Genomic DNA, 27963 nt, shown 5'->3' on the forward strand with positions numbered 1-27963 from the left:
GAGCAGTAAGATTGGAGATCTCATTCACAGATTGCAAGACAGGCTGCGGCAGCATTGACAGCCTGCATCCCCGGAGGTACCTACAGCAGGGACCAGGGAGGTGGGAAAGATTATGGAATTCACCTTTAGATTTTTTTTTTATGTAAAGTTGGTGAATCACTGTAATTTACAGCACAAGTACTGAGAAGATTCCCCTGCAGTGAATGTCACTCACTTCTTTATAAATATGCCCCATAATAATGGTAACCCCTACAACAACAGAATGGAGCATTCTTGAACAGACAAGCTCTTGGTACTGCCAACAGTTTTGGAAAAATAATTCAAATCATAGCAAGTGAAAAAACTAAGGAAACATCAAGCTTTGTGAGTAACTAATTATATATTAAAAGTATGGTTTCTGATCACCAATAATTTCTCATTCAAAATGAACCAACCAAGCTATGCATAAACAATTCCACAGTAGACCAATCAAATGTAAGAAAAGATTACCAAAATGTAAGCCAACAGAATGTTACATTCTTCTAATGCAGAATTTGAGAAGTGTGATTTTCAGATACACCATTCCGGATCTATAAATTATCCAATGAAGCAATGCTGGGTTTCCAGTGAAATACCAACAAATTTGGCATTGAAAAAACAAAAAAAAAAAAACAACAAAACCAACAAACAAACAAAACGACATCGGCGTGGACATACCTAATTCAATACAAGTAATCCCCAAAGACCAAACGTCTACTTTGCCATCATACTGTCCTTCATCCATGGCTAAGATTACTTCGGGGGCCATCCTAAAACAAAAACATGCAAAATGAAATTGTAATTTTTGAGGTTCTCGAAAAGTCCAAATATTTATTTCAAAGTACTTGTTTTAGAAACTAAAAATAAAACCTCTCGTGTAAGACCCACAGTAAGGAGAGGTAATACTTCTTTAAACATTTTTCACACCAAAACAGGCAAATTAAAATTATGTTTTGTTAATGAGACCATTAAACCAACAATGTCATAGCATCAGGGATGGTATTAATAGGTGAAAACCAGATTAGTCTTCCCACGTCACATCCGGGCTTCCTGACATGCCTCTTGAAAACAGGACGACGAAACACTGCGTCGGGGCGGGTCATGCAGTGATCATATCCCACACAGTAAATCCGGATGTGACAAATTTTACACCTGGAGAAGAGTAGGAGGAGACAGCTCTTTGCCACAGCATATGGAGCAGGTACCCTAGTACTCTTGATGCCAGCAAACAAGGGAATGTACCTTAGTGAAAAGCGTAGCACTTTTTAATGTGAGTAGGCAATGTGAAGGGAGATTTATGATTGACAAAGTTTTCTTTTTTTTTTTAAAGGTTTCACACTATGGCGTTATTCCTACAATTCCCACCCCTGTGTAATAAGTGTTTTTTGACTCGTATAAAATCGGGTGAGTTTTCGGTATTGGTGGTGGAGGATCACTGCATGATTTACAGTGGCTTGAAAAAGTTTTCATACCCCTTGAAATTTTCCATATTTAGTCATGTTACAGCCAAAAATTTAAATTTATATTGGGATTTTATTTCATAGACCAACACAAAAAGTAGCACATAATTGTGAAGTGGAGGGAAATGATAAATGGTTTTCAAAAAGGTTTACAAATATCTGAAAAGTGTGGTCTGCATTTGTATTTAGCCCCCTTTACTCTGATAACCCTAACTACAATCTAGTGGAACCAATTGCCTTCAGAAGTCACCTAATTGGTAAATAGAGTCCACCTGTGTAATTTAAGTTTAGTAAAAATACAGCTGTTCTGTAAAGCACTCAGGGTTTTTTTTTTTGTGTGAACCTTAGGTGAACAAAAAGCATCATGAAGGCCAAAGAACATACCAGATGGGTCAGGAATAAGGTTGTGGAGAAGTTTGAGCCTCGGTTCACATTTATGCGATGCGGGAAGGCTGCGAATCCGCAGCCTGTTCCCGCATCGCACACGCACCCCCGGCAGTTCACACTGCCATATGCAATACGCTGGGGGTGTCAATGTAATGTTAATGACACCCCCAGTTTGATCGCATATCGCAGTGCGATCGTGCAGTTCGCACAGGATCGGATCGCACAAGTGTGAACCGCTGTGCGATCCGATCCTGATGCGGCTGCCAAAAAGGGTCCCTGTGCGTGTTTGGTGCGGCTGCGGTGCGAATTTAGCCATACAAACTGTATGGCTAAACTCGCACCGCACAGCTGATCGCATGTAATGTCGGAGCAGTGCGCTCCGACATTACATGCGAACCCCGCACAAGCACAAGTGTGAACCGGGTCTAAAGCAGGGTAAATTAAAAAAAAAAAAAAATATCCCAAGCTTTGAACATCTTCTAGAGCACTGTTCAATCCATCATCCGAAAATAGAAAGAGTATGACACCTGCAAACCAACCAAGATTTGGCCGTCCACCCTTACTGAAAGGCTGAGCAAGGAGTGCATTAATCAGAGAAGCAGCCATGAGTCCCATGATAAATGCAGGGTAACTGCAGAGATCCATAGCTCAGGTGGGAGAATCTGTCCAAAGGACAACTATTAGTCGTGCACTGTACAAATCTGGCCTTTATGGAAGAGTGGCAAGAAGAAAGCCACTGTTGAAAGAAAGCCATAAGTAGTACCATTTGCAGTTTGCGAGATGCTACAGCTGCAAGAAAAAGTATGTGAACCCTTTGGAATGATATGGATTTCTGCACAAATTGGTCATAAAATGTGATCTGATCATCATCTAAGTCACAACAATAGACAATCACAGTCTGCTTAAACTAATAAACACACAAAGAATGAAATGTTGCCATGTTTTTATTGAACACACCATGTAAACATTCACAGTGCAGGTGGAAAAAGTATGCGAACCCTTGGATTTAATAACTGGTCGAACCTCCTTTGGCAGCAATAACTTCAACCAAACGTTTCCTGTAGTTGCAGATCAGACGTGCACAACGGTCAGGAGTAATTCTTGACCATTCCTCTTTACAGAACTGTTTCAGTTCAGCAATATTCTTGGGATCTCTGGTGTATATTCTTGGGATCTCTGGTGCGAATCGCTTTCTTGAGGTCATGCCACAGCATCTCAATAGGGTTGAGGTCAGGACTCTGACTGGGCCACTTCAGAAGGTGTATTTTTTTCTGTTTAAGCCATTCTGTTGTTGATTTACTTCTATGCTTTGGGTCATTGTCCTGTTGCAACACCCATCTTCTGTTGAGCTTCAGCTGGTAGACAGATGGCCTTAAGTTCTCCTGCAAAATGTCTTGATAAACGTAGGAATTCATTTCTCCTTCGATGATAGTAATCCGTCCAGGCCCTGACGCAGCAAAGCAGCCCCAAACCATGATGCCCCCACCACCATACTTCACAGCTGGGATGAGGTTTTTATGTTGGTGTGCTGTGCCTCTTTTTCGCTACACATAGTGTGTGTTTCTTCCAAACAACTCAACTTTGGTTTTATCTGTCCACAGAATATTTTGCCAGTACTGCTGTGGAACATTCAGGTGCTCTTCTGCAAACTGTAAATGTGCAGCAATGTTTTGTTTGGACAGCAGTGGCTTCCTCTGTGGTATCCTCCCATGAAATCCATTCTTTTTTTTCCAGAATTCTTTATTTGAAGAAAACAGGGAAGGCATACCATAACACAACAGTAAGTAAGAAAAAGTAACAAGAACAGTGGTCCAATACCAGAATACAGACAGTTCAAACAACATAGTTCAGAATCAAATAATCGTCTCTAGCATGACTGCAGAACAGATTGTGGAGAGGATGTAGGCCCTCAGTGAAACCAGCGGCGATAGACCTTATAGGTGAAGAGAGATCAGTAAGACCGTAGGACATAGCCAGGGAGAGTCCCCCTCCCACCGGCATTCATCTCATGGCTGGCTATAGGGAAATGAGAGGTATGTCCCCAGAGTCCCAGGGCAACGTGGGGGTCACTGAGGGGACCAGCGCAGGTATGCCCCTCAGGTGGTATAACATGTCGATCTAGGAAACTTGTTAAACGTCGTAAACGGGAGCTGGTAATTTAGTGGCAAATTCCCAGAAGAGGCAAAGAGGGGGAGGGAACATAAAGGGAAGGTATGCTGAGAGCTGAGATAAAGAAAAAGAAAAGGGAGAGAGGCAATGAAAAGGAGGAGGGAGAAAAAGAAAGGAGGAAGGATGGGGGGGGGGGGGGGGGGGCCTACCAACCGCAGCGGTCATCGTCAGGCAATCAAGTCTTTGTATTCGGAGGTAAACGTAAATTCATGCCAGTAATACCAGCGTTTCATAAAATTTGTCCCTTGTACCGTGCTCCGTGGCAACTAGATCTTCCATTTCATTTAGGCAGGAAACCTTACGGAGCCACATAGATACCGTAGGGGGCAGTGTTTCCAAAGCGGGGGCATGCAGCTTTTCGCCGCTGTATACAGGAGCGGCAGAATCGATTTCCGATAGGATGCCCTCGGATAATCATGATGGTGGAGAAGAAAGAGGGCCGGATCGAGGGTAAGGGAACGGTCAGTAAATTTCGGGGCAATGCGCAAAACAGACGCCCAAAAGGATTGTAGACGAGAACAAAGAACAGAAGACATGTAGATAAGACCCCGCTGCCTCTCCACATCTCCAACAGACATCCGGGCAAGCCGGAAACATCCGATGAAGCCTAACTGGGGTATAGTGCCAACGGGTCAGACACTTATAACCAATCTCCTGATACCGACAGCTACGGGAGGTCTTGCACGTGAAGAATAGCATTCTTTCGACCTGGTAATCCGTAAAAGTCACATTCAAATCCCTTTCCCAGAGGGCCATACATGGGGGACGGAAAGATTCATCCGGCGAGGTCAGAGCCCGGTAAACCAGGGAGATCGTATGACGTAGAGGTGAGGGGTCAGAGCAGAGATCCTCAAAATACGTGAGCCTTCTAGAGAACAGAGACGCCGAAGGGAGAGCCTGTAAGAAATGGGCCAGCTGGATCCGTTGCCAGAAGGACAAAGTTGTAAAGGGAGGTGCGGAATTCAGGAGAGATCGAGAGACCCAGGCCCCAGCCCGTACGAAATGCCGGGCCTGGTGAAAATCGGCAGCTTTCAGAGAGCAGAAACCTGGCTGATCGACCCCTGGCAGAAAGTCTGGATTATCAATCACCAGGAGGAGAGGCGACGGAAAGGTAGCCAGCGGGCCATCATGACACAGACGCCTTCTAACCGCCAATGTGGAGCCTATGGTCGGATGGACAGACATTTCCCTTGGTACAGGGTCGGAGCTCCACAGAGCGGACTCAAGGGGAGTCCCAACAGAGAGACGCTCAAGGCGGACCCACTGCTTCAGGGAACCATGGCGATACCAGTCAACAATGCGGAACAGATGACAGGCTTCATAACAGAGGGCGGCAACCGGCATTGCCATGCCGCCACTTAATTTAGGCAATCGAAGAACCCGCAGAGCCAAGCGTGGAGGACCCCTAATCCAGAGGAACTCCCGAAACACCTGATTCACCCTCCTGAGGAAGGAGGACGGAACAGGGACGGGCAAGGCTTGAAGCACATACAGGAGGCGAGGCATCACATTCATCTTGATGATATTGCAGCGGCCAAACCAGGAGATCGTTCCTTGTCGCCACCCCTCCAAATCCTTCTTTATATGAGCCAATAGAGGTGGAAAATTATATTCAAAAATTTTCCCCGGGCAATTCGGGAGAGAGATACCCAGGTACCGAATATGGGACTGTCCCCACTTGAAGGGAAAGTCAGCCCTAAGGAGAGACGATAGGGACGCTGGCAGGCCCACCGTAAGCGCCTCCGATTTAGATTGATTAATTTTATAGAATGACAGTGATTCGTAGACGCTGAATACCCGCAAGAGATTAGAGAGAGAAGTAAAAGGTTTTGTCAGGAAAAAAAGATCGTCCGCATACGCCGCCACTTTGGGGGACTCCCCAGTCGCCACCGACAAGCCAGCTACGTCCACATTCGCCCACACTGTCCTCAAAAAGGGTTCTAGAGTGAGAACAAAAATCAGCGGGGAAAGGGGGCATCCCTGTCGAGTACCATTCGTTATTTCGAAGGGGTCGGAAAGAGACCCGTTCACCGTCACCCTGGCCGACGGCTTGGAATAGATGGCTCTGATCCAAGACAGCAAGTGGTCACCCAATCCCACATGTTCCATGGGCGCTAGAAGAAAGTCCCAGTTCACCCGATCGAACACCTTTTCGGCGTCCGTCGAGAGGACCAACAGTGGTATTCGATGGGCACAGGCAAAATGGACCAAGTCAGTTGCCTTGGTGGTATTGTCACGGGCCTCACGAGAAGCGATAAAACTCACCTGATCATCATGTATCAGTTGTGGGAGCAGAGGGGCCAATCTAGAGGCCAAGATTTTGGTGAAAAGTTTCAAGTCAATATTAAGAAGGGAAATCAGCCTGTAGCTTGCACACAGCAGTGGGTCTTTGCCTTCCTTGGCTAGAACGGTAATACGAGCGCGCAGGTAATCAGCTGGGAAATCAGCTGACTCTCCAGCCGCATTATATGCGGCTAAGAAATGCGGGGAGAGGAGGTCCTCAAAACACTTATAGTAAGCAAGGGTGTATCCATCGGGACCAGGTGCCTTTCCCCGCTGCATGCCCTCCAGGGCCGCAGAAAGTTCTGTGGGACGCAAAGGTTCATCCAGTTCCTCAACATCCTCAGCAGAAAGTGAAGGAAGGCCGGAAGCCGAAAGATGAGAGCGAATAGCCAGGATCCTAGCATCTGGAGATGCCGGCGAAGGATCAGGGGACAAGTTGTACAGGGAAGAGTAATAGAGGCGAAAAGCCTCGACTATGCCTTCCGTAGAATGCACTTTACGACCCGCCGAGGTGGAGAGTTCAGGGACGAACGACTGAGATCGCTGCTGTCGGAGAGCCCTGGCAAGAAGCCTCCCACATTTGTCCCCGTGCTCGTGAAGGCACGGCGACACTTAGCCAAAGCGGCCTTTGCCTGGAAAAGAACCAATGCACGGAGCTGATCTCTGAGAACGGTAAGTTCCTGGAGGGCAGCATGGGCTTGCGACCATTTATGTACCATCTCTAGTTTGCCAATTTTTGCCAGAAGATCTGAAATTTGGGCAAGCCTTTCCTTCTTTCTTTGAGAATCAAGCTTGATCAGAACCCCGCGCATATAACTCTTATGGGCCTCCCAGACCATCAGGGGCGGGCCATCAGGTGTGGCATTGGAGGCGAAGAAGTTCCGCAACTCCGTGATGAGCTCTCCGACAACAGCAGGATCCTGAAGACGGGTATCATTAAGCCTCCATTGCTATTGTGATAATTCAGGGGATCGTAGATCAAGATCAAGGAGAACTGGGGCGTGGTCAGATATGGTAATAGAGCCGATAGACGCAGAGGAAACTCTGGTCAGCAAAGACTGTGGAAGTAAGAAGAAGTCAATACGGGAATATGAGTCGTGAGGGGGGGGGGGAGAAGAAAGTATAATCCCTATCCCCTGGATGAAGGATGCGCCATGAATCCACCGGGCGAAAAGCCTGAAACAACTTCTTGAAGCGGCGCAGAGCAGCGTAGGACAGCTGTGACGTGCCTCTAGAGGTATCTACCATCGGGTCGAGAGCCAAATTAAAATCTCCACCCATAAGAATCTGCACAGTGGCGAAGTCCGCCAGCTTGGAAAGCACGGAGTCCATATAGAGGATTTGGTTCGTATTAGGTAAGTAAAGATTCACCAGAGTAACAGGGAGGGCACCCAACTGACCCTTCACAAAAAGGGCTCGGCCCGACTCATCACTCCACAAATCCGAGAACGTCCACGGAGAGCGACAATGAATTAAATTGCTAACCCCCTTAGTCTTGGAATCAGAGCAACAGCCATGATAGACCGTGGGAAATCGCCTGTCCCCCAATTTAGGGACCTTGCCTAATTTGAAATGTTTCTTGCAAAAAAAACAACCTGAGCACGGAGACGATGAAGATCAGACGGAACAATGGAACGTTTCTCAGGGGTATTGAGCCCTTTCACATTCAGGGAGACCAAGCGGACCGGGTCGATACGGGGGACGGTCATCTCCCTTTCCAGCAAGTGGGTCCAGCCCACCAGACAGAAACAGGGGACAAGGAGAGGAGAGAAAGGGGAAGGGGGAAAGCAAAGAGGGGGGAGAAGAGTGGGGGAAAGGAAGAAGAAGGGTAGCAAGAAAGAGAAAGAAAGGGAGGAGGCGCACTACAAGCGCCTAAATACGCAAGTCTAATGTGCCAAAGCACAAGAGAGACCAAGTCTCAAAGGACCCAAAAGGTCCAATCCACCACACCCGGAAGCAGGGTGTAAAGGATGGGAGCCCAGGGATCACCCTACGTGGGGAACGAGGAGGGTCACCACAGAGAGAAGAAGGTGACCGGCCCCCTCAGATCAGCAAAAAAAAAAACATAGTATACAATATTAACCAGCAATAAAAATAACAAAATAGTGCAACAAAAAGAGCCCCTAAACAAAAGAGCAGCCATATCAGCCACCCAATGGCCCAAGGGAGGAAGGGAAATAGGAAGGAAGGAGGGAAAGAGGGGGGGGTGAGGGAAGGAGGGTAAGGGAAGGAGGGTAGGGGAGGGGGAGGGAAGACAGGGGGCAGGGAAAGGAAGAATTGGGAACGGTTGGAAAGGGAGGACGGAGGAGAGGAAAAAAAAAGGGGGGGGAAGGGATGTAGGGTAATGGAAAGAAAAAACGGGGGGGATAAGGAAAGGGGAGAAGGAAGGGACGGGGGGAGAATGAGGTAAGGGGAGAGGAAGGGAGGGGAGGAGGAGGGGGAGTACTACAGAGAGCCCAGAACCCATTGACCATCGGGAAGCATCAGAAGGGTACATAAAAATCACAGGGGGTAATTATTCCCCCGGCGTACAACCATCTGATCATGCCTAGGTGCGCAAAGGAAGGAGGAGCGCCAAAACCGCAGACCCGGAAGTCTAAGGTAGAGAAGAGCAAATTCCCCCCTCCGCCTTCCACCATCCCACCCACCCAAAAAAGGAAAACCACACCAACTGACATGCGGACCCCCAAATGAGGGGGGAAGGGGGGAGAGGGGAAAGGAAGGGGGGAGGTGAGGGAAAGGAAGGGGTGAAAGAGGAGGAAAGGAAAGGAAAAGGAGAAACGAAGGAAGTGATAGGGTGGGGTTGGAGGGAGATGGGAAAACCACGGTAACCCCATATCAGGTGGTGTCACACACCCCCAGAATGCAGTGGAAAAAGTCAAGGCCAGAGCAGGATCCGCACACAATATAGTCAAGGCCTGGGCGAGGCGCCAAGCAGCGAACAAGCAAGGGGGTGGACTTCCAGGTACACTTGGGGCGGATAGGAAAGACATGTACATAACAGGCATTAAAAAGGCAATGTATATGGTGCAACCAGGAAAAATAAAAATAAAAATGCATGGAAATAAACAACAAATAAGCAGGTAGACCACTGCACATCCTTAATTTGCATGTCCCCGGAGCACCCGTACATCCACATGAGGGAGCCAGCAGACACATAGCCCCCCCCCCCCCCCCCCCGGGAGACCGGTGGAGGCGAAGTCCAGGACGGGGGAGAAGGAACAGCAGGGGCAAAAGAGTGGGGCAGAAGTCAGCGGAGCCTGGCAATGACAATGAACATGACAAGGGAAGAGTCAATGAATTCTACAGGGCCTAGGTCCTCACGGAGCAGCCATGAGAGTCAGGCACACCAGGGCAAGGCAGCTCCCTGAGCTGGACCGGGAGAAGGGGGAAAGGAGAGTGCGGGGAGCAGGGGATGGGGCCAAAAGGAAACTCACGTCTCTGAAGGTGTTCGGCATTAAGCTTCTGGGGAGACCCCCGTGGAGCCAGCAGAGCTCGTCCCGGGAGCATTTCGCTGACGACGCTGTCCGGCGGAGCGAGAACGCGAGGGTCCGCCGCCCGGGGACCGCGCATCCCTGTCCATAAGCCTCGCCAACCAGTCCGGGATCGCCATCGGAGTCACGTCTGCAAACCGGAACAGGGCATGTAGATCAGCATGTCTGTGGAGGACGAACGATGAGCCATTCCTGCGGACTACCAGATGAAGGGGGAAGCCCCATCGGTACGTAGCATCTTGACCGTGGAGACACTCCAGAAGGGGTTTAAGCATTGCTCTGTGGATCAGGGTACCCCTTGAAACATCTGGGAAAACATGGATCTGAGCCCCGTCAAAGTCTATGGGGCCTGCAGTCCAGGCCGCTCTCAACACCTGCTCCCTAACCGAGTAACGGAGGCGGCAGATCACATCACGAGGCCTAGCAGCGTCCGGCGACCTGGGACCCAAGGCACGATGAATCCGATCGAACTCCAAGACCAACGGGGGATCCAGCGGCAGTATCCGAGCGAGTATGGTGCGGACCGTCTCTGGTAAGTCTTCTTGCCTCGTAGCTTCGGGCAGGCCTCGGAGCCGCAGATTGTTGCGGTGGCTTCGATTTTCTAAGTTCTCCATGGTGAGCTGGTGTTCTGCGAGGATGTCCGCATGGGCCGCTTGAGTCCGTTCCAGTTGGGCAACCCTGACCTGCAGGTCCCTGATAGCGGATTTCCCGGTCGCCACCCGCTCCTTAACTTGGGTCACCTCCCCCGTTAGAGCTTGGAAATCCCTCCAATGTTGCTCCGTGACCTGAGCCACCAAGGCCTCCATGTCCATTTTAGTAGGGAGGGAGGGAGCGCTGCAATGTCCAAATGTCCCGTTCTTCACCCGGGGTCCAAGCAAGGGAGGACTGGGACAGCGGAAAAGAGGTCGAGGCAGCCATGGAAGGCAGGGAGGCCGGGGAGGAAACCGACAGAGGAGATGAAAAGGTAGCGGCCGGACCAGTGCAGCCACGTGGGCTCAGAGCAAGTGTTCTCAACGCCGGGGAAGAGGAATCCTGGAAAAACAGATGGATCGGAGCCGATGGGGTCGCCCGGGAAGCTGGTTTGGTCTTCCTCCGTTTATAAGAGCTCATGACAGCCGGTAAAAGAGCAAAAAACGCTGATCAGGGAGGCTAGAGAGCGGGAGCGTCTTCACGCCGCCATGACCTAGCCCACCCCCATGAAATCCATTCTTGTTTAGTGTTTTACGTATTGTAGATTTGCTAACAGGGATGTTAGCATTTGCCAGTGACTTTTGTAAGTCTTTAGCTGACACTCTAGGATTCTTCTTCACCTCACTGAGCAGTCTGCGCTGTGCTCTTGCAGCAGTGTTAATTTTGGCAGCAAATTTCAATTTAGTTTTAGTCTTAGGACTAAAATGGCATTTTAGTTTTAGTCCCATTTTAGTCGTTTTTTTTTTTTGGTTGATCTCTGTAGAGTTTGTAGTTGTGTTTTGCCTCCGTCCCTTAGAGTCTGGTGTGGGGTATGGGTTGGTTTCTCAGGCCAAGAGGTGGGACTTTTACGGGCAAGTGAAGGATACACAGTTGTATAAAATAGATAATTGCAATTTATTGCGAATACAATTGTATATTCAATAAAGATATTTTAAAAGACATTTGTGGTGATGTTTGGTGTTTGGGTTACAGACCCAAGGTGCATAGAAAAATGCTAGGTTTGGAAAAAGAGTTTCCGTGACAGTGGTGCAGTATGTGTGACTTTATTTTTTGATGAAAGAGACTCTGTTTCTCCAGGCTGGATTGCTTGGATGTGTCACAGAGAATTCATCAAAAACGTTGACCCGACGCGTTTCGGCTAACAGAGTAGCCTTTGTCAAGGGTTTTGTGTCACCAAGTCTGTAGAAATAGTGACAGATTTAATTATCATCTGTATATATCATAAATATTCACATATAGTGGGTTACATGATGTCGGTATGGAAAAACAACTGAAAATACATACGTTTGACCTGTTTTGGTGATACTTATTCAAAGTCTTAGAAGATCCGCAGCGAGAACCAATTGTGAGCAACCTGCAGGTATGGTGAGTGGTAAATATCAGGAGATACTGAATAAAGAAATTAGCATTCTTGATGGTGGCATCAACTTACTAGGTATTGGTTGGATGTCCGTTTATGCCTGGATTGGCCGATGAAATTTTGGCAGCAAACAATATATATAGATATATATATATATATATATATATATCTGTATACATACATATATATACATATATATCTGGACGTCTTTGTAAAAAATGGCCAATCTGTAGGTATATAATATATACATAAAGTTGGTATCCCAAATGTTTGGAGAGGGGATGTAAAAAGGAAGATAAGTCTTCCACTACTTACAGAGTATGTTGCAAGAACATGGTTTATGGACAGCTCAGGATAACTTAAAAGTTATTTTTTCGGTGCATAAGTGCAGCCGTCCTCAAAGTCCATTCTGTGTCTTTTGGTTCTATGCAGGTATTTAGATGCTGGAATTACATTTGACTTATTTGAAACTCCGAAAAAGACACAGGCAAGTGGAGCCAAGTATAGTGCTTTTATTAAGGAGTGGTGATTTTGGCAAAGTAGGTAACACTTACGATTGTTTGAAGGGGTTTTCTGCAGGTTGCGTCCGCTCTGTCTCCTCGTTTCCCTCGGTGTGAGGGTGAAGTGAGGAGACGCTGATTCCCCGGCCTTTTTAAAGCCCGTCGCGCGTGCGCACTGTGAGCCACACGTACCGAGCTTCTTGTGTGACTGACGTCATTCCCTTGTTGTGCGCACGCGCCCGTGGGGTGCGCGCGCATCGGGAGACTGGTCGCACATTATTGGCCGCCGACACGGGAGGAAGGAACCAAGATCCCGGGAGGGGGATCTTATGGAAGATGGTATATTCCGAGGTTCCTAGTTTAACCCCTGGCTTGCCCAGGGGCTTTCCGTGCCGGGTGCGTTCTTCATGATTGAACAGTTTCATCAAAGGTCAATGAGGTATATCAAATATATATATATATTGGGAAAATGTACAATAAATAAAGCAGAGTATGTATTTAATTATATAATCAAGTATCATAAGTTTTAACAGCAGAAAAATAAAAGGAAAAGGGATTTTTTGGAATTTTGTCAGAAATAGTATGTAGTTATGAATGTGTGTATTTATAAGGGGATTTTTAACCATAAGGTGAGTTTAACCTATTTTTTAGTATTAGGCTTTTAGGGAGGTTTTATATTTTAATCAGTTTTCCCTGATACGAAACCTTCCAGAAAAGGGCGATAGCTTGCTATTTCGTTTAGGCCCGGAGGTACGGTGGCTTTTAGACGTTGTATCCACCGTAGTTCTATTTGGAGGAGGTGTTTGTTCCAATCCCCCCCTCTGTGGGGAATATGGATTCTGTCTAGAGCCATAAAGTTTGCCATTTTGTAGCCATGTTGGTACGCTACATGGAAACTCTTTTTCCAAACCTAGCATTTTTCTATGCACCTTGGGTCTGTAACCCAAACACCAAACATCACCACAAATGTCTTTTAAAATATCTTTATTGAATATACAATTGTATTCGCAATAAATTGCAATTATCTATTTTATACAACTGTGTATCCTTCACTTGCCCGTAAAAGTCCCACCTCTTGGCCTGAGAAACCAACCCATACCCCACACCAGTCACATTTTAGTCTTCTGCAAGTGTTTTAGTTTTAGTCGTATTTAGTCGACTAAAACTCCAGTACATTTTAGTCAACTAAAACATCTTACATTTTAGTCGACTGGCCTGGCTGTTAACTCACAGTTGGTGCTCTGCTCTGGATGTGGTGGTGGCCGGGTGCCAGTGCCGTCTGATGAGTTGGGCCTGGCGCGTCTGGCTGTAGTGCTGCAGTGCTCTGGTGAGGTCAGGTGACTAGTCTTGAGTCGACTCGCTTGTAGTAGTCCACTCCTCACGTTGGACGTCATGGGGCACGACACGCCAGACGCCTCATAGGCGGAGCTCAGTGAAAACCGGAAGTTGGGTAAACGTCCCTGCCTCACATTCTCATTTAGTCTTCATTCGTTAACGAAAACGGATTTGATTTTCGTCATAGTTGTCGTCATTTGACGAAAATGTGCTATACTTTGCATCTCGTTTTCGTCAGTTGAAAAATGCCGGTGACGAAAGCGGTGACGAAAACGTGTTCGTTGACGAAATTAACACTGCTGTAAACTCCATTGGCTGTAATGTCATTGCACATATTACCTGAATATATTACCAACATTAAATATTAGGGAAAAATATAAGAAAAGCCTTTTTCTTAATTGTTTAGTTTTCAGCAGCTTAGTAGATGCTCCTTACTTATGCGTATGCGGTGGTGCAATACATGTTTAAACTTTAATGCGCTATTTTTACATGCTCTGGATGGAATTGTTTTGCCGATATAGAAATGACCAGCAGAGGAATGTTAATTTTGACAATGTCATTTTTTTATTTAGTTTTAGTTATAGTCTTAAGACTAAAATGCCATTTTAGTTTTAGTCATATTTTAGTCATCTGAATTGTTTTAGTTTTAGTCGACTAAAATTGTGTTAATTTAGTAGACGAAAATTTTTTAGTCGGTTTTAGTCGATGAAATTAACATTGTCTTGCAGTCATCTTTACAGGACGGCCAGTCCTAGGGAGAGTAGCAGCAGTGCTGAACTTTCTCCATTTATAGACAATTTGTCTTACCGTGGACTGATGAACAGCAAGGCTTTTGGAGATACTTTTATAACCCTTTCCAGCTTTATGCAAGTCAAGAATTCTTAATCGTAGGTCTTCTGAGAGCTCTTTTGTGCGAGGCATCATTCACATCAGGCAATGCTTCTTGTGAAAAGCAAACCATGAACTGGTGTGTGTTTTTTATAGGGCAGGGCAGCTGTAACCAACACCTCTAATCTCATCTCATTGATTGGACTCCAGTTGGCTGACATCTCACTCCAATTAACTCTTGGAGATGTCATTAGTCTAGGGGTTCACATACTTTTTCCACATGCACTGTGAATGTTTACATGGTGTGTTCAATAAAAACATGGCAAAATTTCATTCTTTGTGTGTTATTAGTTTAAGCAGACTGTGATTGTCTATTGTTGTGACTTAGATGATGATCAGATCACATTTTATGACCAATTTGTGCAGAAACCCATATCATTCCAAAGGGTTCACATACTTTTTCTTGCAGCTGTAAGTGGGAGACAGCAAACATGTGGAAGAAGGTGCTCTGGTTAGATGAGACCAAAATTGAACTTTTTGACCTAAAAGCAAAAAGCTATGTGTAGCGGAAAAATAAAACTGCACATCACCCTGAACACACCATTCCCACCGTAAAACATGGTGGTGGCATCATCATGTTGTGGGGATGCTTTTCTTCAGCAGGGAAAGGGAAGCTGGTCAGAGTGGATGGGAAGATGGATAAAGTCAAATACAGGGCAATCTTAGAACAAAACCTGTTAGAATCTGCAAAAGACTTGGGACTGGGGGCGGAGATTAACCTTCCAGCAGGACAACAAACCTTAACATACAGCCAGAACTACAATGTAGTGGTTTAAATCAAAGCATATTCCTGCGTTAGAATGTCCCAGTCAAAGTCCAGACCTAAATCCAACTGAGAATCTGTGGCAAGACTTGAAAATTGCTATTTACAGACACTTTCATCCAATCTGACAGAGCTTGAGCAAAGAGGAACAGGCAAAAATTTCACTCTCTAGGATGTGCAAAGCTGGTAGCGATATACTCAAAAAGACCTCCAGCTGTAATTGCAGGAAAAGGTAGTGCTGCAAAGTATTGACTCAGGGGGGCTGAATACAAATGTACGCCACACTTTTCAGATGTTTGTAAACATTTTTAAAAACCATTTATCATTTTCCTTCCACTTCACAATTATGTGCCACTTTGTGTTGGTCTATCACATAAAATCCTAATAATTTTGGTTGTAACATGAGAAAATGTTGAAAATTTCAAGGGGTATGAACACTTTTTCAAGGCACTGCATCTGTATGTATTCAAGAATTGAAAGAGCACTTTTATAGGATCTATGACATGGATGCTGTATCAAGGACAAAGAGCCTGAATTTTTTCGGTGATATCTGTACTACTGCTCTTTTAGTGGAATTTTGAACTGGAAACCTCTTTTGGCACTTTATTGTATAATATATATAAATATATTTTTTTTTTCAAGTTGTATGCACATAGATTTGTATATATGTACCCGATTGACAATGGATCTCTCCAAAAGGAGTGTTCGTCGCCCCTTCATCCAGAGTGAAGACACGCCAAAACAGGGAGTGTGTTACTGGCCAGATCACCAAGTAAAAATTAAGGGGGGGCATAAAGCAGTGAACTAAAGCAGTCACCACATTAAGGCCCCTTTCACACGAACGTTCCGATCAGATCCGCCTGTCAGTTTTTTAGGTGGATCTGATTGGATCCTCCATGCATCCCTATGGGGGCAGTGGATGTCAGCGGAGACATGTCCACTGAGACACCTGCTGCTATCCGATTCCAATCCTGTCCATGAAATAAGGAAGGATTGAAACCCTAGTTTCCATCCATTCAGGGGATCGGATGAGAGCGGACAGGCAGTCCGTTCTCATCCGATTCCCCCATAGAGAGCAGCGGGGCTCTGACACCTCCCTCTACACACAGAGCACACAGTTTGTGAAACTAAAAAACACTAAGAGGTTAACACTAATTTAACAAAGCTAAAAGGAAGGAGATGCTGCTCTTTTTCTCATTACCCACAGAAGGTGCAGAGCAACAGACCAAAATTAGTGGATCATTTTCATTTTTCAACACAAACTGATCAAGTTCGATCAGCAAAAATCTCTCTCTTCAAAGGAAAAAAAAAAAAAAAAAAAAACAGTAGTGTTTGCATTTGCATCCAGGGTCGGTGCTACCACTAGGCGAACTAGGCAGCCGCCTAGGGTGCACTGCCACCTAGGGGGCGCAGCTATGGCCAGTGCCACATTCCTCTCCTGTCACCTCCTCATCCCCGGTGGATGTCACCTCTAGAGAGGGGTGCTGTGTGTGCAGGAAGGGGGTGTAGCGTTAAAGGGGGGCAGTGTGCAGGAAGGGAGGGCAGTGTGTACAGGAAGGGAGGTGTAGGGTTAAACGAAGGCAGTGTGTACAGGAAGGGGATGCAACGTTAAAGGGGGCAGTGTGCAGGAAAGGGGGGCAGTGTGTACAGGAAGGGAGGTGTATGATTAAAGAGGGCAGTGTATACAGGAAGGGGGTGTAGGGTTAAAGGGGGGGGGGCAATATGTAGTTTTTTTTGGGGTGGGGGTGCAAGTAACTGGTCTTGCCTAGGGCGCAAAATAGTCTAGCACCAGCCCTGTTTGCATCCTTCCCATTTTTTCTTTAAGTAGTTCTAAAAGCCTAAGCATTTTTACCTTAATGCATTTCCTGCATGAAGGTAAAAATGTTTAGGTAGCAGAATTGTCCCCTCACCCCCCCTTTCGCCCTCAATTGCTGTGCCTGTCTGTAGCAGCTGTGTCCTCTCTCCTGCTCGCACAGGCTTTGCTGAGACAGTGTTTTCGCTCAAATCCTGTGACGAAGGAGCGAGGGCAGGGCCAATAAATGCTGTATTTGTCCATGGATGCAGATAATGTGGCTCTGGATTAAGCTGCATGAGTAATCCCATAGCAAGGAGGAGCCCGGAGTGCCAGTGGGGAACCAGAGGAAAAGAGGTTCAAGGCGCTATGTGCCATTCCACTGCAAGGAGCAAGTCCGTATTAAATTTTTTTTTTTTTTTTTTAAACTCGATTTTTGACTTACCGTAAAATCCTTTTCTCTTAAGTTCATTGAGGGACGCAGTTCTCTCAGATTCATATCAATAGGGTAATACTGCCCCCTACAGGAGTAGGACACTAGGCAGAAAAAAGTCCTGGCTACGCCTATGTGCAGTCCCAGAGGGTACACCCTTTGCAAAGTCCAGATACACCACATCCACAGGCTTTCCTTTGTCTAGATGGCAACTCACTTCATTGTAGAAGGTTAATAGATTGGTCTGGCAAAAATGATTTTTCATGAATCCTTGCCGATTACTACTAATAATACCGTTTTCATTACTAAAATCTTGTATGTAGTCTCTTAACATCCCTTCCAAAATGTTGCAGACTAGAGATGTTAGGCTGACAGGTATATAGTTACCGGGGATACATCTCGGGGCCAATGTGTTCTGGTCTCGCTTTCTTACTATTTATATACTTAAAGAATTTCTTGTGTTTTTTTTTTTACTCTCTTCTTCTATATGTCTCTCGTGTTCTATTTTAGCCGCCTTGATTTCGCCTTTACATTTCTTATTACACTCTTTGTAATGCTTGAATGCTGCCAATGACCCCTCAGCCTTGTATTTTTTGAAGGCCTTTTCTTTAATATTAATATGCATTTTTATGTTGGAGTTTAGACACCCAGGGTTTAGTTTTGCTCTTTTAAATTCATTTCCCTTTGGAATGCACTGGCCAATCCCTTTGTTTAGTATGCTCTTGAAGCACTCCCGTTTTTCCTCCGTGTTCTTCGTTCCCAGGGTTCTGTCGCATTTGATATTTTCTAGCAAAGAGCGCAGTTTTGGGAAATTGGCTCTTTTGAAATTCAGTATCTTTATATTACCCTTGTGTTTCCTATTACTATAATACTGAAACTAATTGACCTATGGTCACTATTTCCTAAATTGCCCCGTATTTCTATATCCGTGAGCAGGTCTGTATTGTTGGTAATCAGTAGGTCTAGTACCACATTTTTTTTGTCGGTGCGTTTATAAATCGTATATAAATCCTGTATAATAATTATAAAAATATATACTTTGGCCTGAATTGCTCACAACAGATATTAGTGCTCTATTAGGAGTGAGAATTCTTTGACATGTAGTCAGTTAATACTTTCAGGCATTTCAGATCCAGTTTCTATAAAATCTGTAAAGAAAGATACTACCCAAAATAAAATTACATGTGGAGGTATACAACAGGCAGTGAAAAAACAAAAAACTCCTTACCAATATGGTGTCCCCACAAACGAATTGGCTGGAGATGCTATAGAAGCAGACCCAAAGTCAGCAAGTTTCACTTGGCCCGGCTCTGTGAGAAGGATGTTGCCTGCCTTGATATCTCTTAAAGGGGAAAAAAAAAATACAAAATATGTTAGAACATAGGACAAGCTAAAAAAAATTGGTTAGAACAATTCGTTATAATTATTTTCATGAACATACAATATACGACAAACAGCTCAAAATTAAATTCATAAAGAGGAACTGAACTCTTGAAGCCATGTCCAAAAAAACTGGATTTTTGACTTACCGTAAAATCCTTTTCTCTTAAGTTCATTGACGGACGCAGTACCCGCCCCTCTATTCTCTTCTCTGATCCATATCAGTAGGATTATACTACCCCCTACAGGATTAGGACACTAGGCAGAAAAAAAGTTCTGGCTACGCCTATGGGCAGTCCCAGGGGGTACACCCTTTCTATTCCTGCATAGGATGTCATCTCTGATTCATCATATCAGTAGGGATCTCCCAAAGCAGTGCCATAAAATGAGGGGTGGGAACAGCAGAAAAGAACAAGACCCCAAGGTTAAACATAGCCAACCAGGCAGGCAACATAGGACTCATCAGAACAAAAGATGAGGCCCACCTGAAACAAACAGTAAACACCCTCAAGAAAGGCCAAAAGCCCTCCAGAGAGCAGCCAGCAAAAACTTTGTGGCCAAAAAGAGGCATCTGCAGATGGCAGCACATCCACCTCATAAAATTGGGTAAAGGTGTGAACAGACGACCAGGCAGCTAACTTGCAACCTTATGCACAGATGCCTGTATGGCAAAAAGCCCAAAAAGCACCAGGTGACCGAGTAGAATGCGCTGAAAAAGGGAAAGGTGGGAGCTGACCCTTAATTGAATAAGCCTGCACCACCGACTGTCTGATCCATCTGGAAATAGTCGCAGCAGATGCAGGCATCCCTGTTCTTGGGCAATCCGTGAGTACAGAGAGCGAACCTCAGTTACAAAAAAGACTCAGTAGTCGCTAAATACACCTTGAGTGCCCAAACTCTATCCAGAGTATGCAACGCACATTCCTTAGGATGTGGGGGCTTAGGACATAAGATGGTAATACAATGTCCTTGTGCAGGTTAACACTAGAAACCACCTTCAGAGGGAAGGACGGATCCGGACGAAGTACCACTTGGCACTAGCGACATTGTCCTGTCGTTCTCCCTACAAGCTGGTTCATGGGGCCGATACCCTGCGCGCAGAGTGACAGCAACCAAGAAGGTAACTTTCTGTAATGTAGGCGGGGGATACCCTCGACACTCGCATACGGAGGGTCTTGAAGAACCAACTGCACTAAATCAAGGTCCCCAGTAGGTGACGGAGGTCACACCAGAAGAACCAAGTGTCGCATTCCCTGGAAGTAGTTATGCACCAGGGAACAGGCGCCCAACGGCCTTTGGAAGAAAATTGCCAAAGCCGAAACCTGACCCTTGACAGTACTCAAGGCCAACTTTTGATCAACTCCCCATTGAAGGAGGCCAAGATCCGGGCCACCGAGTAAGAGCGGGGGGGCTAGCGTCAGCGGCTAGCCTGACCAGGTCGGCGAACCAAGCTTGGCGAGGCCAGTCTGGAGCCACGAGAATGACCGAAATCCCTTCCGCCTCTATCCTGCGTAGGATTCTTGGCAGCAACCTGAGAGGAGAAAAGGCAGACAGCAGCTAATACGGACCTTGGCCCATCAGTGAGCACTCTTACACAACCATGCTGGCGTTAGCCTTGCCTTGACCACACCAAACTTCGTTCATGTTGAACCTAGCGAATGTTCTTGCCTATGAAAAGAACCCATGGTGCCACCATTGCACCCACCAGAGGGTCCCGGGAGCGGGCCAAAACCCTGCACTATCCTGTAGATGCGACACCAACAGGCCCACGCCCAGAGTGCCCCCAACGGAGGCACAACTGCTGGAACACCTCCGGATGAACGGACCATTACCCTGCATCCAAGGCCTGTCGACTGAGGCAATCCGCCTGCCAATTTTACCACACCTGGAAAGGGAACAGCAGAGAGATCAGGAACAAGGCGCTCTGCCCAAGGAAGAATGGTCACTTCCAAGTCCGCAAGGACACCCTTGGTGCCCACTTGGTGAATGACATAAGCCACGGTCGAGGCGTAGGCGATTGAATGTGCACCGGACAGTTGCAGGTGCCCGATCCAGTGTACTAGGCAAAGCCGGATCGCTCTCAGCTCCAGGACAGTAATCGGTAACCTGGATCCTCCAGGAACCATACTCCCAAAGCAGAGAACCTGCCGAGGACTCCACCCCACCCGGACAGGCTTGCATCCGCGGTGACAATTGTCCAGTAAAAAGGGGAGAAAGGAGTCCAGATCAAGATTCCCCGGTCCCCCGGCTCAGCCAGATCCGCAAGTCCAGATAGTTCAGATTCTAGTCCTATTCGAGAAGGATTGCCTTCTGGGGGATCCCCGAGAGGGAGTGAGCCAAAGGGACTGCCTGAAAGACGGCACCATCAGCCCGAGAACTCGCATGCAGGTCCGAAGGGACGATCATGTGCGGGACAGTAACAGTCGAACCGCAGTCTGAAGTTCCAAGAATTTCATTCCCGGAAGGGAGAAGCACCCTGACTGAGGACGAGTCCAAAGTCAGGTCAAGATGGTCCAGTCTCATGGAAGGGACCAGGGATGATTTCTAAATGTTCAGAACCCGCCTAAACTCCAACTTCGTTGACAGCACCTTAGGGGACTCCACACGGAGGAGCAGATCGGCCAGGAAACCAGGACCGATACGCACCGCTGCCGCAACAACGCCAGGACCGGAGCCAACACCTGTGCAAAGACCCGGGCAGCAGAAGCGAGGCCAAGGGGTAAGGCCACAACCCGATAGAGATCCTTCCCCACGGCAAAAAACAGAGAACCTGTAGGTGTCCTGAACATAAGGGGATGTGAAGGTAGGCAGCTTGATGTAAATAGAGGCCAGGAAACCCCCTGATGTGGGAAAACCACCATTGTGCGACCCGATACCATCTTGAATTTTTGAACCGTATGGAACTATCAAAGGGCCAGTAGGTCCAGCTTGTTGAACCAGAGCCTGAACTGCCCCACAGAGCGCCTGCAAGCGATCCAGGGACAGCCGGACATTGGAAGGGAAAAACCTCACCGGAAAAAAAACGGATCGAAACTCGATCTTGCAACTGGACCGCATGACCGCCTGAACCCCGCTGCCTGGGATCCGGGCCAGCCGCACGTCTGAGAACCGGCTAAGACGCACGGTCAGGCTGAGTAGACCTTGTCCGCAGTTCTGGAAAAAAACGATCTCGTTTGCAAGACCAGGGTCGTGCCAAACAGGCGATCCCCCTGAAACGAGAGATCCATTAAGGCCTTCATAGAAGTTTGATCCGCAGACCAACACTCTGGTGAAGTATTTGCCGGACAACCACCGCCGAAACAGACAGGTGACCCATACAAAGGAGACTCGTCCAGCGCGGCATCGCAAACAATTGCAGCCCCTGCGCCAGCTGATCTAACAGCTCCCTCAGGGCAGGAGGGACTTGCCCCACAACAAGTCACGACGTTGGAACCCTGCCCATCAGGTAGAGTCTGCGTGGCAAGGGCAAACATGAACACTTTTCCCAGTGCGGACTCCGCCAGGGAGTACAGATTGTGGGCCACAGCCCGTGCCATCCTATCCCCCAAGTCAATAAAGGACAGGGATTCCTCAAACGGAACAACGGTAGTCATATCCAGCCTAGGGACCGTACATTCACCAAAGGCGGAACAGTCCTCTGTACCAGAGACTCCCCAAAAGGGTAACGTCTAGCAGCCGCTTAAACACCCCAGGGGAACTTCGCAGACGGTCCCATCCTTCATGAGCATGCTAGCAAAATAAGCTGCTCCTGATGGCATGCGATTGCCAGATGCTACCTGCGCCCCAGGCGCAGCCGCCGCTGCATCCTCCAAATAGCAGGGTGTCACACACCGAAACAGCCAGTGCATCCACCAGTGCCTGTATCAAGTGCGGCAGGGGAGGTAAAAAGCCATCCTCATCATCCGAGGAGATAGGGCGCGAGGTAACAGACCCGGCAGGGAGGCCCACGTCTGCGGCGGCTGAGCCAGACTCAGAATCCGAGACATCAGATGAGGCAGGGGTAAGGTGAAGAAAACGTTTCAGCGCACCACCCACCTCCACCCGGGCCCAAATGCTTCCCGAACGGCCGAAAATGCATTGATGGACAGCGGAGATCCGGAAGGCCCTGCGGCCTCCGTGAAGGGTTAGGTGGGGACTGAACCTAAGGAACCCGCCAGCAAAATATTTGCAAAAAAAAGACCCACAGCGCTACAGCGCCCCCCGGAGGTCAGGCACGCACTGATGTTGGGCTCCTCCCACCAAAAGAACACCTCCAGGCACTCCCACTGGCCTTCACAGCAAAAAATCTATTGCAAAATGGCAGAAAACGGGTGTACCAAGATGGCCGCCGCCATAGAAACAGACGGAGGCTACAAGAAAATGGCGGCCACGCGCAGTAAATCGGGACCCACAGGGGGACCCCCCACCAGCCCATCTACACCATCCAGCTGCAGGAACCTCACCAAGCCCCCCCCCCCAGCACTATCGGTCGAGCGCCACGGACAGCGCACTCCCCGGCCCCCCATGCGGCCTGCAGCAAAAGAGGTTCCAGCCCCAGGTAGGTCCAAACAGTCCCCCACGTGGAGGGGGGGGTCACAACAGGAGAGAGGGAAACTCAGGAGTGAGGGCCCGACCATCCCAGGGAGGGGGCCCGCGTCCACCCCAAAGCTAGGAAGCTGTAGACTCAGGAGTGCCTCACTTACCAGGAAGTGCACTTTTTACCCTACAGAAATTCCAAACAAAAAAAATAGTTACATCTTAAAAGGTACTGCCCAGGCACAATTAAAGTATAAGTTCACATTTGGGAACCGGTTACATGTTATACCCATTTTTAGGGTGGAACATGTAATGTTCCCAGTGCTGCAGACGGCTCCTAGTTCTCAATGAACTACCACAGAACTGTGGAGCACTGTAGTAGTCACTGATTCTTCCTATCAGATTGTACTTGCTTGCCCGTACAAGATGTACGGGCCCACAGATATACTAACAGATCTTTTTTTTTTTAAGTGAATTTATCCTTTAACTAGGGATGCACCGAAATGAAATTCTTGGCCGAAGCCGAAGAATAATGAAATGCTTGGCCGAAGGCCGAATACCGAACGCGGTGTTTCGCATTTTTTCCATTTATTTTGCCAATTTTTAGGGGGCACGCTGATGGGCACATTTTATGTTAGGGGGCACGCTGATGGGCACATTTTATGTTAGGGGGCACTCTGATGGGCAAAACAAAACATTTAAATCAGCGTTGCTCTTAACATAAAATATGCCCATTAGCGTGCCCCTTAACATAAAATATGCTCATCAGCATGTCCCTTAGCATAAAATAAGGGGCACGCTGATGGCCACATTTTATGTCAAGGGAGCACTCTGTTGGGCACATTTTTTTTCTTTTTTTTTTTTTAAGGGGCACTTTATAGGGCACTCTAATGTAATGAGCATGGCAAGTGGCAACAACATATGGCAGTCTGCACACCAATGCTTGTGCAGCTACCGTATTCTCCCCCAAATGTGCTCAGCTCCACATACCTGAACTGCAGCCAGGTCGGAGCCAAAAGCCGCGAACAGGGGGGCGGGGCGTGCACATAGTCACACGCTCGCTGGACCTAGTGTGAAGGAGCCGCAGTCAGGAGCAGGGGGCGGGACGCGCGCGTGACGTCACACCCCCTACTCGCGGCCGGACAGGACACCGGCGGCGTGTGAGAAGGGAGCCGGGAGCCGCAATGAGGAAGGGGAGCGGTCCGGGCGGAAGCGGACATTGTTCGGCACAAAATTATTCGGCCTTTTGACTTATTCGGCCGAACACCGAAAGTGCTATTTTCTCTATTTTCGGCCGAATAATGTTCGGCCGCCGAATATTCGGTGCATCCCTACCTTTAACATTTCCCTATAGCTTAGCAAATCTTAATTTTTTGAGTTAAGCTTCACTTTAATGTAAATTACTTTACTTCAGGACATTAAGCCAGCTATATTAAAATATAATACAAGTATGTTTTACTAGAACTAGCACAAGAACCTAGAATTGTCTTTAGATTGGTCTTCTGTAATGTTCTGCCCAGCAGCCCCCAAATGGAAGCAGGAAGGGCACCTATCGGAATGAGGGCTCTATTGCTTTTTACAGTACCGTCACTTTAAAGGCAACATGCCCTAAAACTCTGGCTGTCTTTGCTGATCTCCATTTAAGAACACCATTTACCAAACCGTTACGTTGACACATTGCTATCAACACACTGACTCACTGATCCAAAACAAGTGTGCAGATTAGCAAAAACGTATAAAAGTTGCAAGTCCTTATCTTTAGGGCTGCAGGTTACCGATTCCAATTAATTAGGAAATAGAGTCAACATAACCGTAAGGCAACTTGCATTTTTAGATGCAGTAGTCTGTACATGTTTTTCTAATAAAGAGGTTTCTTTAAAACAATTAACACACAGAACAGGAATGCAAAAATATGACCCCATCAATGTGCTGCTACCACTCAACTGTCCAATCACAGGCCGAAGTGGGTCCTAGACCAGGCCCCATCACATCTCTCTAAGCCAGTGATGGCGAACCTTGACACCCCAGATGTTTTGGAACTACATTTCCTGTGATGCTCAACTACACTGCAGAGTGAATAAGCTTCACGAGGAAATGTGGTTCCAAAGCATCTGGGGTGCCAAGGTTCGCCATCACCGCTCTAGGCTGTCTGGATCACAAGACTGAGCTCAAATAAAAAACCTTTGTCAGGTAAAATTGTTAACATGGGTATTTTAACTGTATTTTGAAGTCTTTGCCTAGTGCTTAGCAGTAAGTAGACTAGTTGATTATTCTGTCGTTCTAAAAGCAAAATAGATATATACATTCAAGCTTTTAACCTAGGCCTTAATGTTGTTTTATTATATACAGTAATCCCCCGCTACATCGCGGTTCAGTTTTTGCGGTCCCGGTAATTCGCGGTTTTTTTTGTAATGTTATTTTACTATATAAATCATTAAAAATGAAAGATTTTTGTGTTTTTCATAGCTCTTGCTCTGTCTCTAAGTATCTTTTATGTGTTTAAATGAGTTTCTATTGTTTTAAAAGTGTGTTTAAAGACCTCAAAATGCTTCTACTCTTAGTTTTAAAAAGGATAAGTTCACCTTTTGTAAAATGTTCCATGCTACACCCAAATTCAGGGTGTAACATGTAACATATGCACTGGCCCCTGCTGTCCCATTCTGACAGCTAGCAGGGGATCTTTTCCCTGGCTAGCTGTGACAATCTAAAAAAGCCGCGACAGTGCGGGGATTCGCCACCTCATCTTTTCACAGTGTTCTGTGAATGGGAAAACTACAAAGTCGGACACAGCCTCTGCAGCTGTTAGCTTGTAGTTTTCAATGAGCTACCATGGCGCTGTTGAGCTCTGTGGTAGATCATTGAGCTTCCTGTCTCAAGTGTAACTGCTTGCTCGTATTGGAGGTATGGGCAAACAGAAACACAGACAGTCTACAGGACCATGGCATTACACCCATGATCAGCAATACTTTATAGGTCCCTAGCAAATAAAAAAATAAATGCATATTTTTTACCTGCAAAATAAAAAAAATATGCATTTATTATTTATTTTTTGTTAAGGTGAACTTATCCTTTAAGTAAACACATTTTAAACAGCAAATGACTTTGGACATGAGGCCAATTAAATACACTGCATAACGTCTTGTCAATGATAGTACATTTAAGTCATTTTTGTAAAAAACATTTATCATTAAGTGAAAATTTTAAAAGCAAAAAGAAAAATTTTACTCATATGCGCGTACATTTAAAACAAAACTATTAAAATATACAATACACTCACCGATGGATTAAATTATGAGAATGCAAATAAGCTAATCCCTGCAGTGCTCCATGTGTAATTGCTGCGATTTCAATTTCTTGCAATGGCTTTTTGTGTACTGGAAGAAAAGGATTAAATATTAAAGAAGCACATGCCCAAAAACCTGTATCACTTGAAGCTAAATTACTAACAGTTATTAATCTTTAACTGGTGCCCAAGCATAAGCAGCTTTGATGTCTGAACTCATATGGATCAAGTGCTAGTAAATGACTGTCTCCTTTAGAATTTGTAGACACGAGAGAAAAAATAAAACACCAGCACCAGTGTTCTGAAATTGAATTTCTTTTTTCTAAAAAGGGCAGGGGCTGCCTGTTCACTTATGCCACCCTTTAAATCTAAATGGCTCAAATTTATCTCAGTCCACTGACAGAACAAGAGAACAATCAAAAGATTCCCCTAGGAATCTCTACTGCCAGCTACTGTGTTCACCTGCCATAGTTCAGCCAAAAATTTTACACTTGGCTCAGTCGATTTTTAAATTTACTTTTTTTGAACCACGTGGCGTGAAAAACTTGAAAAGCAGCAGATCAAATTGCACATCCTATTCATCTGGGGTACCAAGCAGTAAACAAATAAGTAGTGATGGGAAAACGAGACAAGAACACCACCTATTTGCTGCAAAACTGTAAATCTGACAGAATTATCCATTCTTACGCATCCACCCTCCCACCACAGTGTCCCTTTAAACAATGCTGAACCCTGGGGGTTGTGGCAGGAAGGATTGATGATCCCGTTATTTACTCCATACCAAGATCTTTCAGCTTAAGTGAGGTACACACTAGTAGAAAATCTGCCGAAAATTCCCATCCGAGGTAAAATCGTACGATTTTCGGCTAGTGTGTACACAACTTTCAGCAGCCGATGCCGACATTTTCAACGAAAAAAAAACAAAAAAACGGAGGGACAAACACCAAAATTTTTATCGTCCGTCCCCAGATGACCAATTTTCGTTTAATGTACATCCGCGAAAAATCGGATACGAAAGACCGCGCATGATCTGAAGTTGCTGACGACCCGGAAGTCTAAGAACAAATGTCCTTAAAAAAAAAAAATCTTAATTTAGGTCCATTTAATAATTACCTTCTAGTAAGTCTGATGCAGATCCTAAACAATATTCCATGACCAGCTATAAAGACAAGAATATAAATATTAACGTTTTGGAAGATATAATACAACACAG

General features: G+C 46.4%; 1 protein-coding gene across 1 annotated transcript in view; it reads right to left on the reverse strand.

The window, feature by feature from the left end:
- TAOK1 (TAO kinase 1) overlaps nt 1-27963 on the reverse strand; it is a 254292-nt gene that overhangs the window by 85452 nt on the left and 140877 nt on the right. Inside the window, exons 6-9 of the mRNA XM_082244852.1 lie at nt 27864-27909; nt 26745-26841; nt 18801-18914; nt 697-788 (exon numbers count right to left, since the gene is read on the reverse strand). Of these exons, the coding sequence (XP_082100978.1) occupies nt 697-788; nt 18801-18914; nt 26745-26841; nt 27864-27909 (349 nt within the window). The remainder of the gene's footprint in view (nt 1-696; nt 789-18800; nt 18915-26744; nt 26842-27863; nt 27910-27963) is intronic.

The sequence above is a fragment of the Pelophylax lessonae genome, assembly GCF_965119305.1.
Source record: "Pelophylax lessonae genome assembly, chromosome: 2".
Classification (NCBI taxonomy): domain Eukaryota; kingdom Metazoa; phylum Chordata; class Amphibia; order Anura; family Ranidae; genus Pelophylax; species Pelophylax lessonae.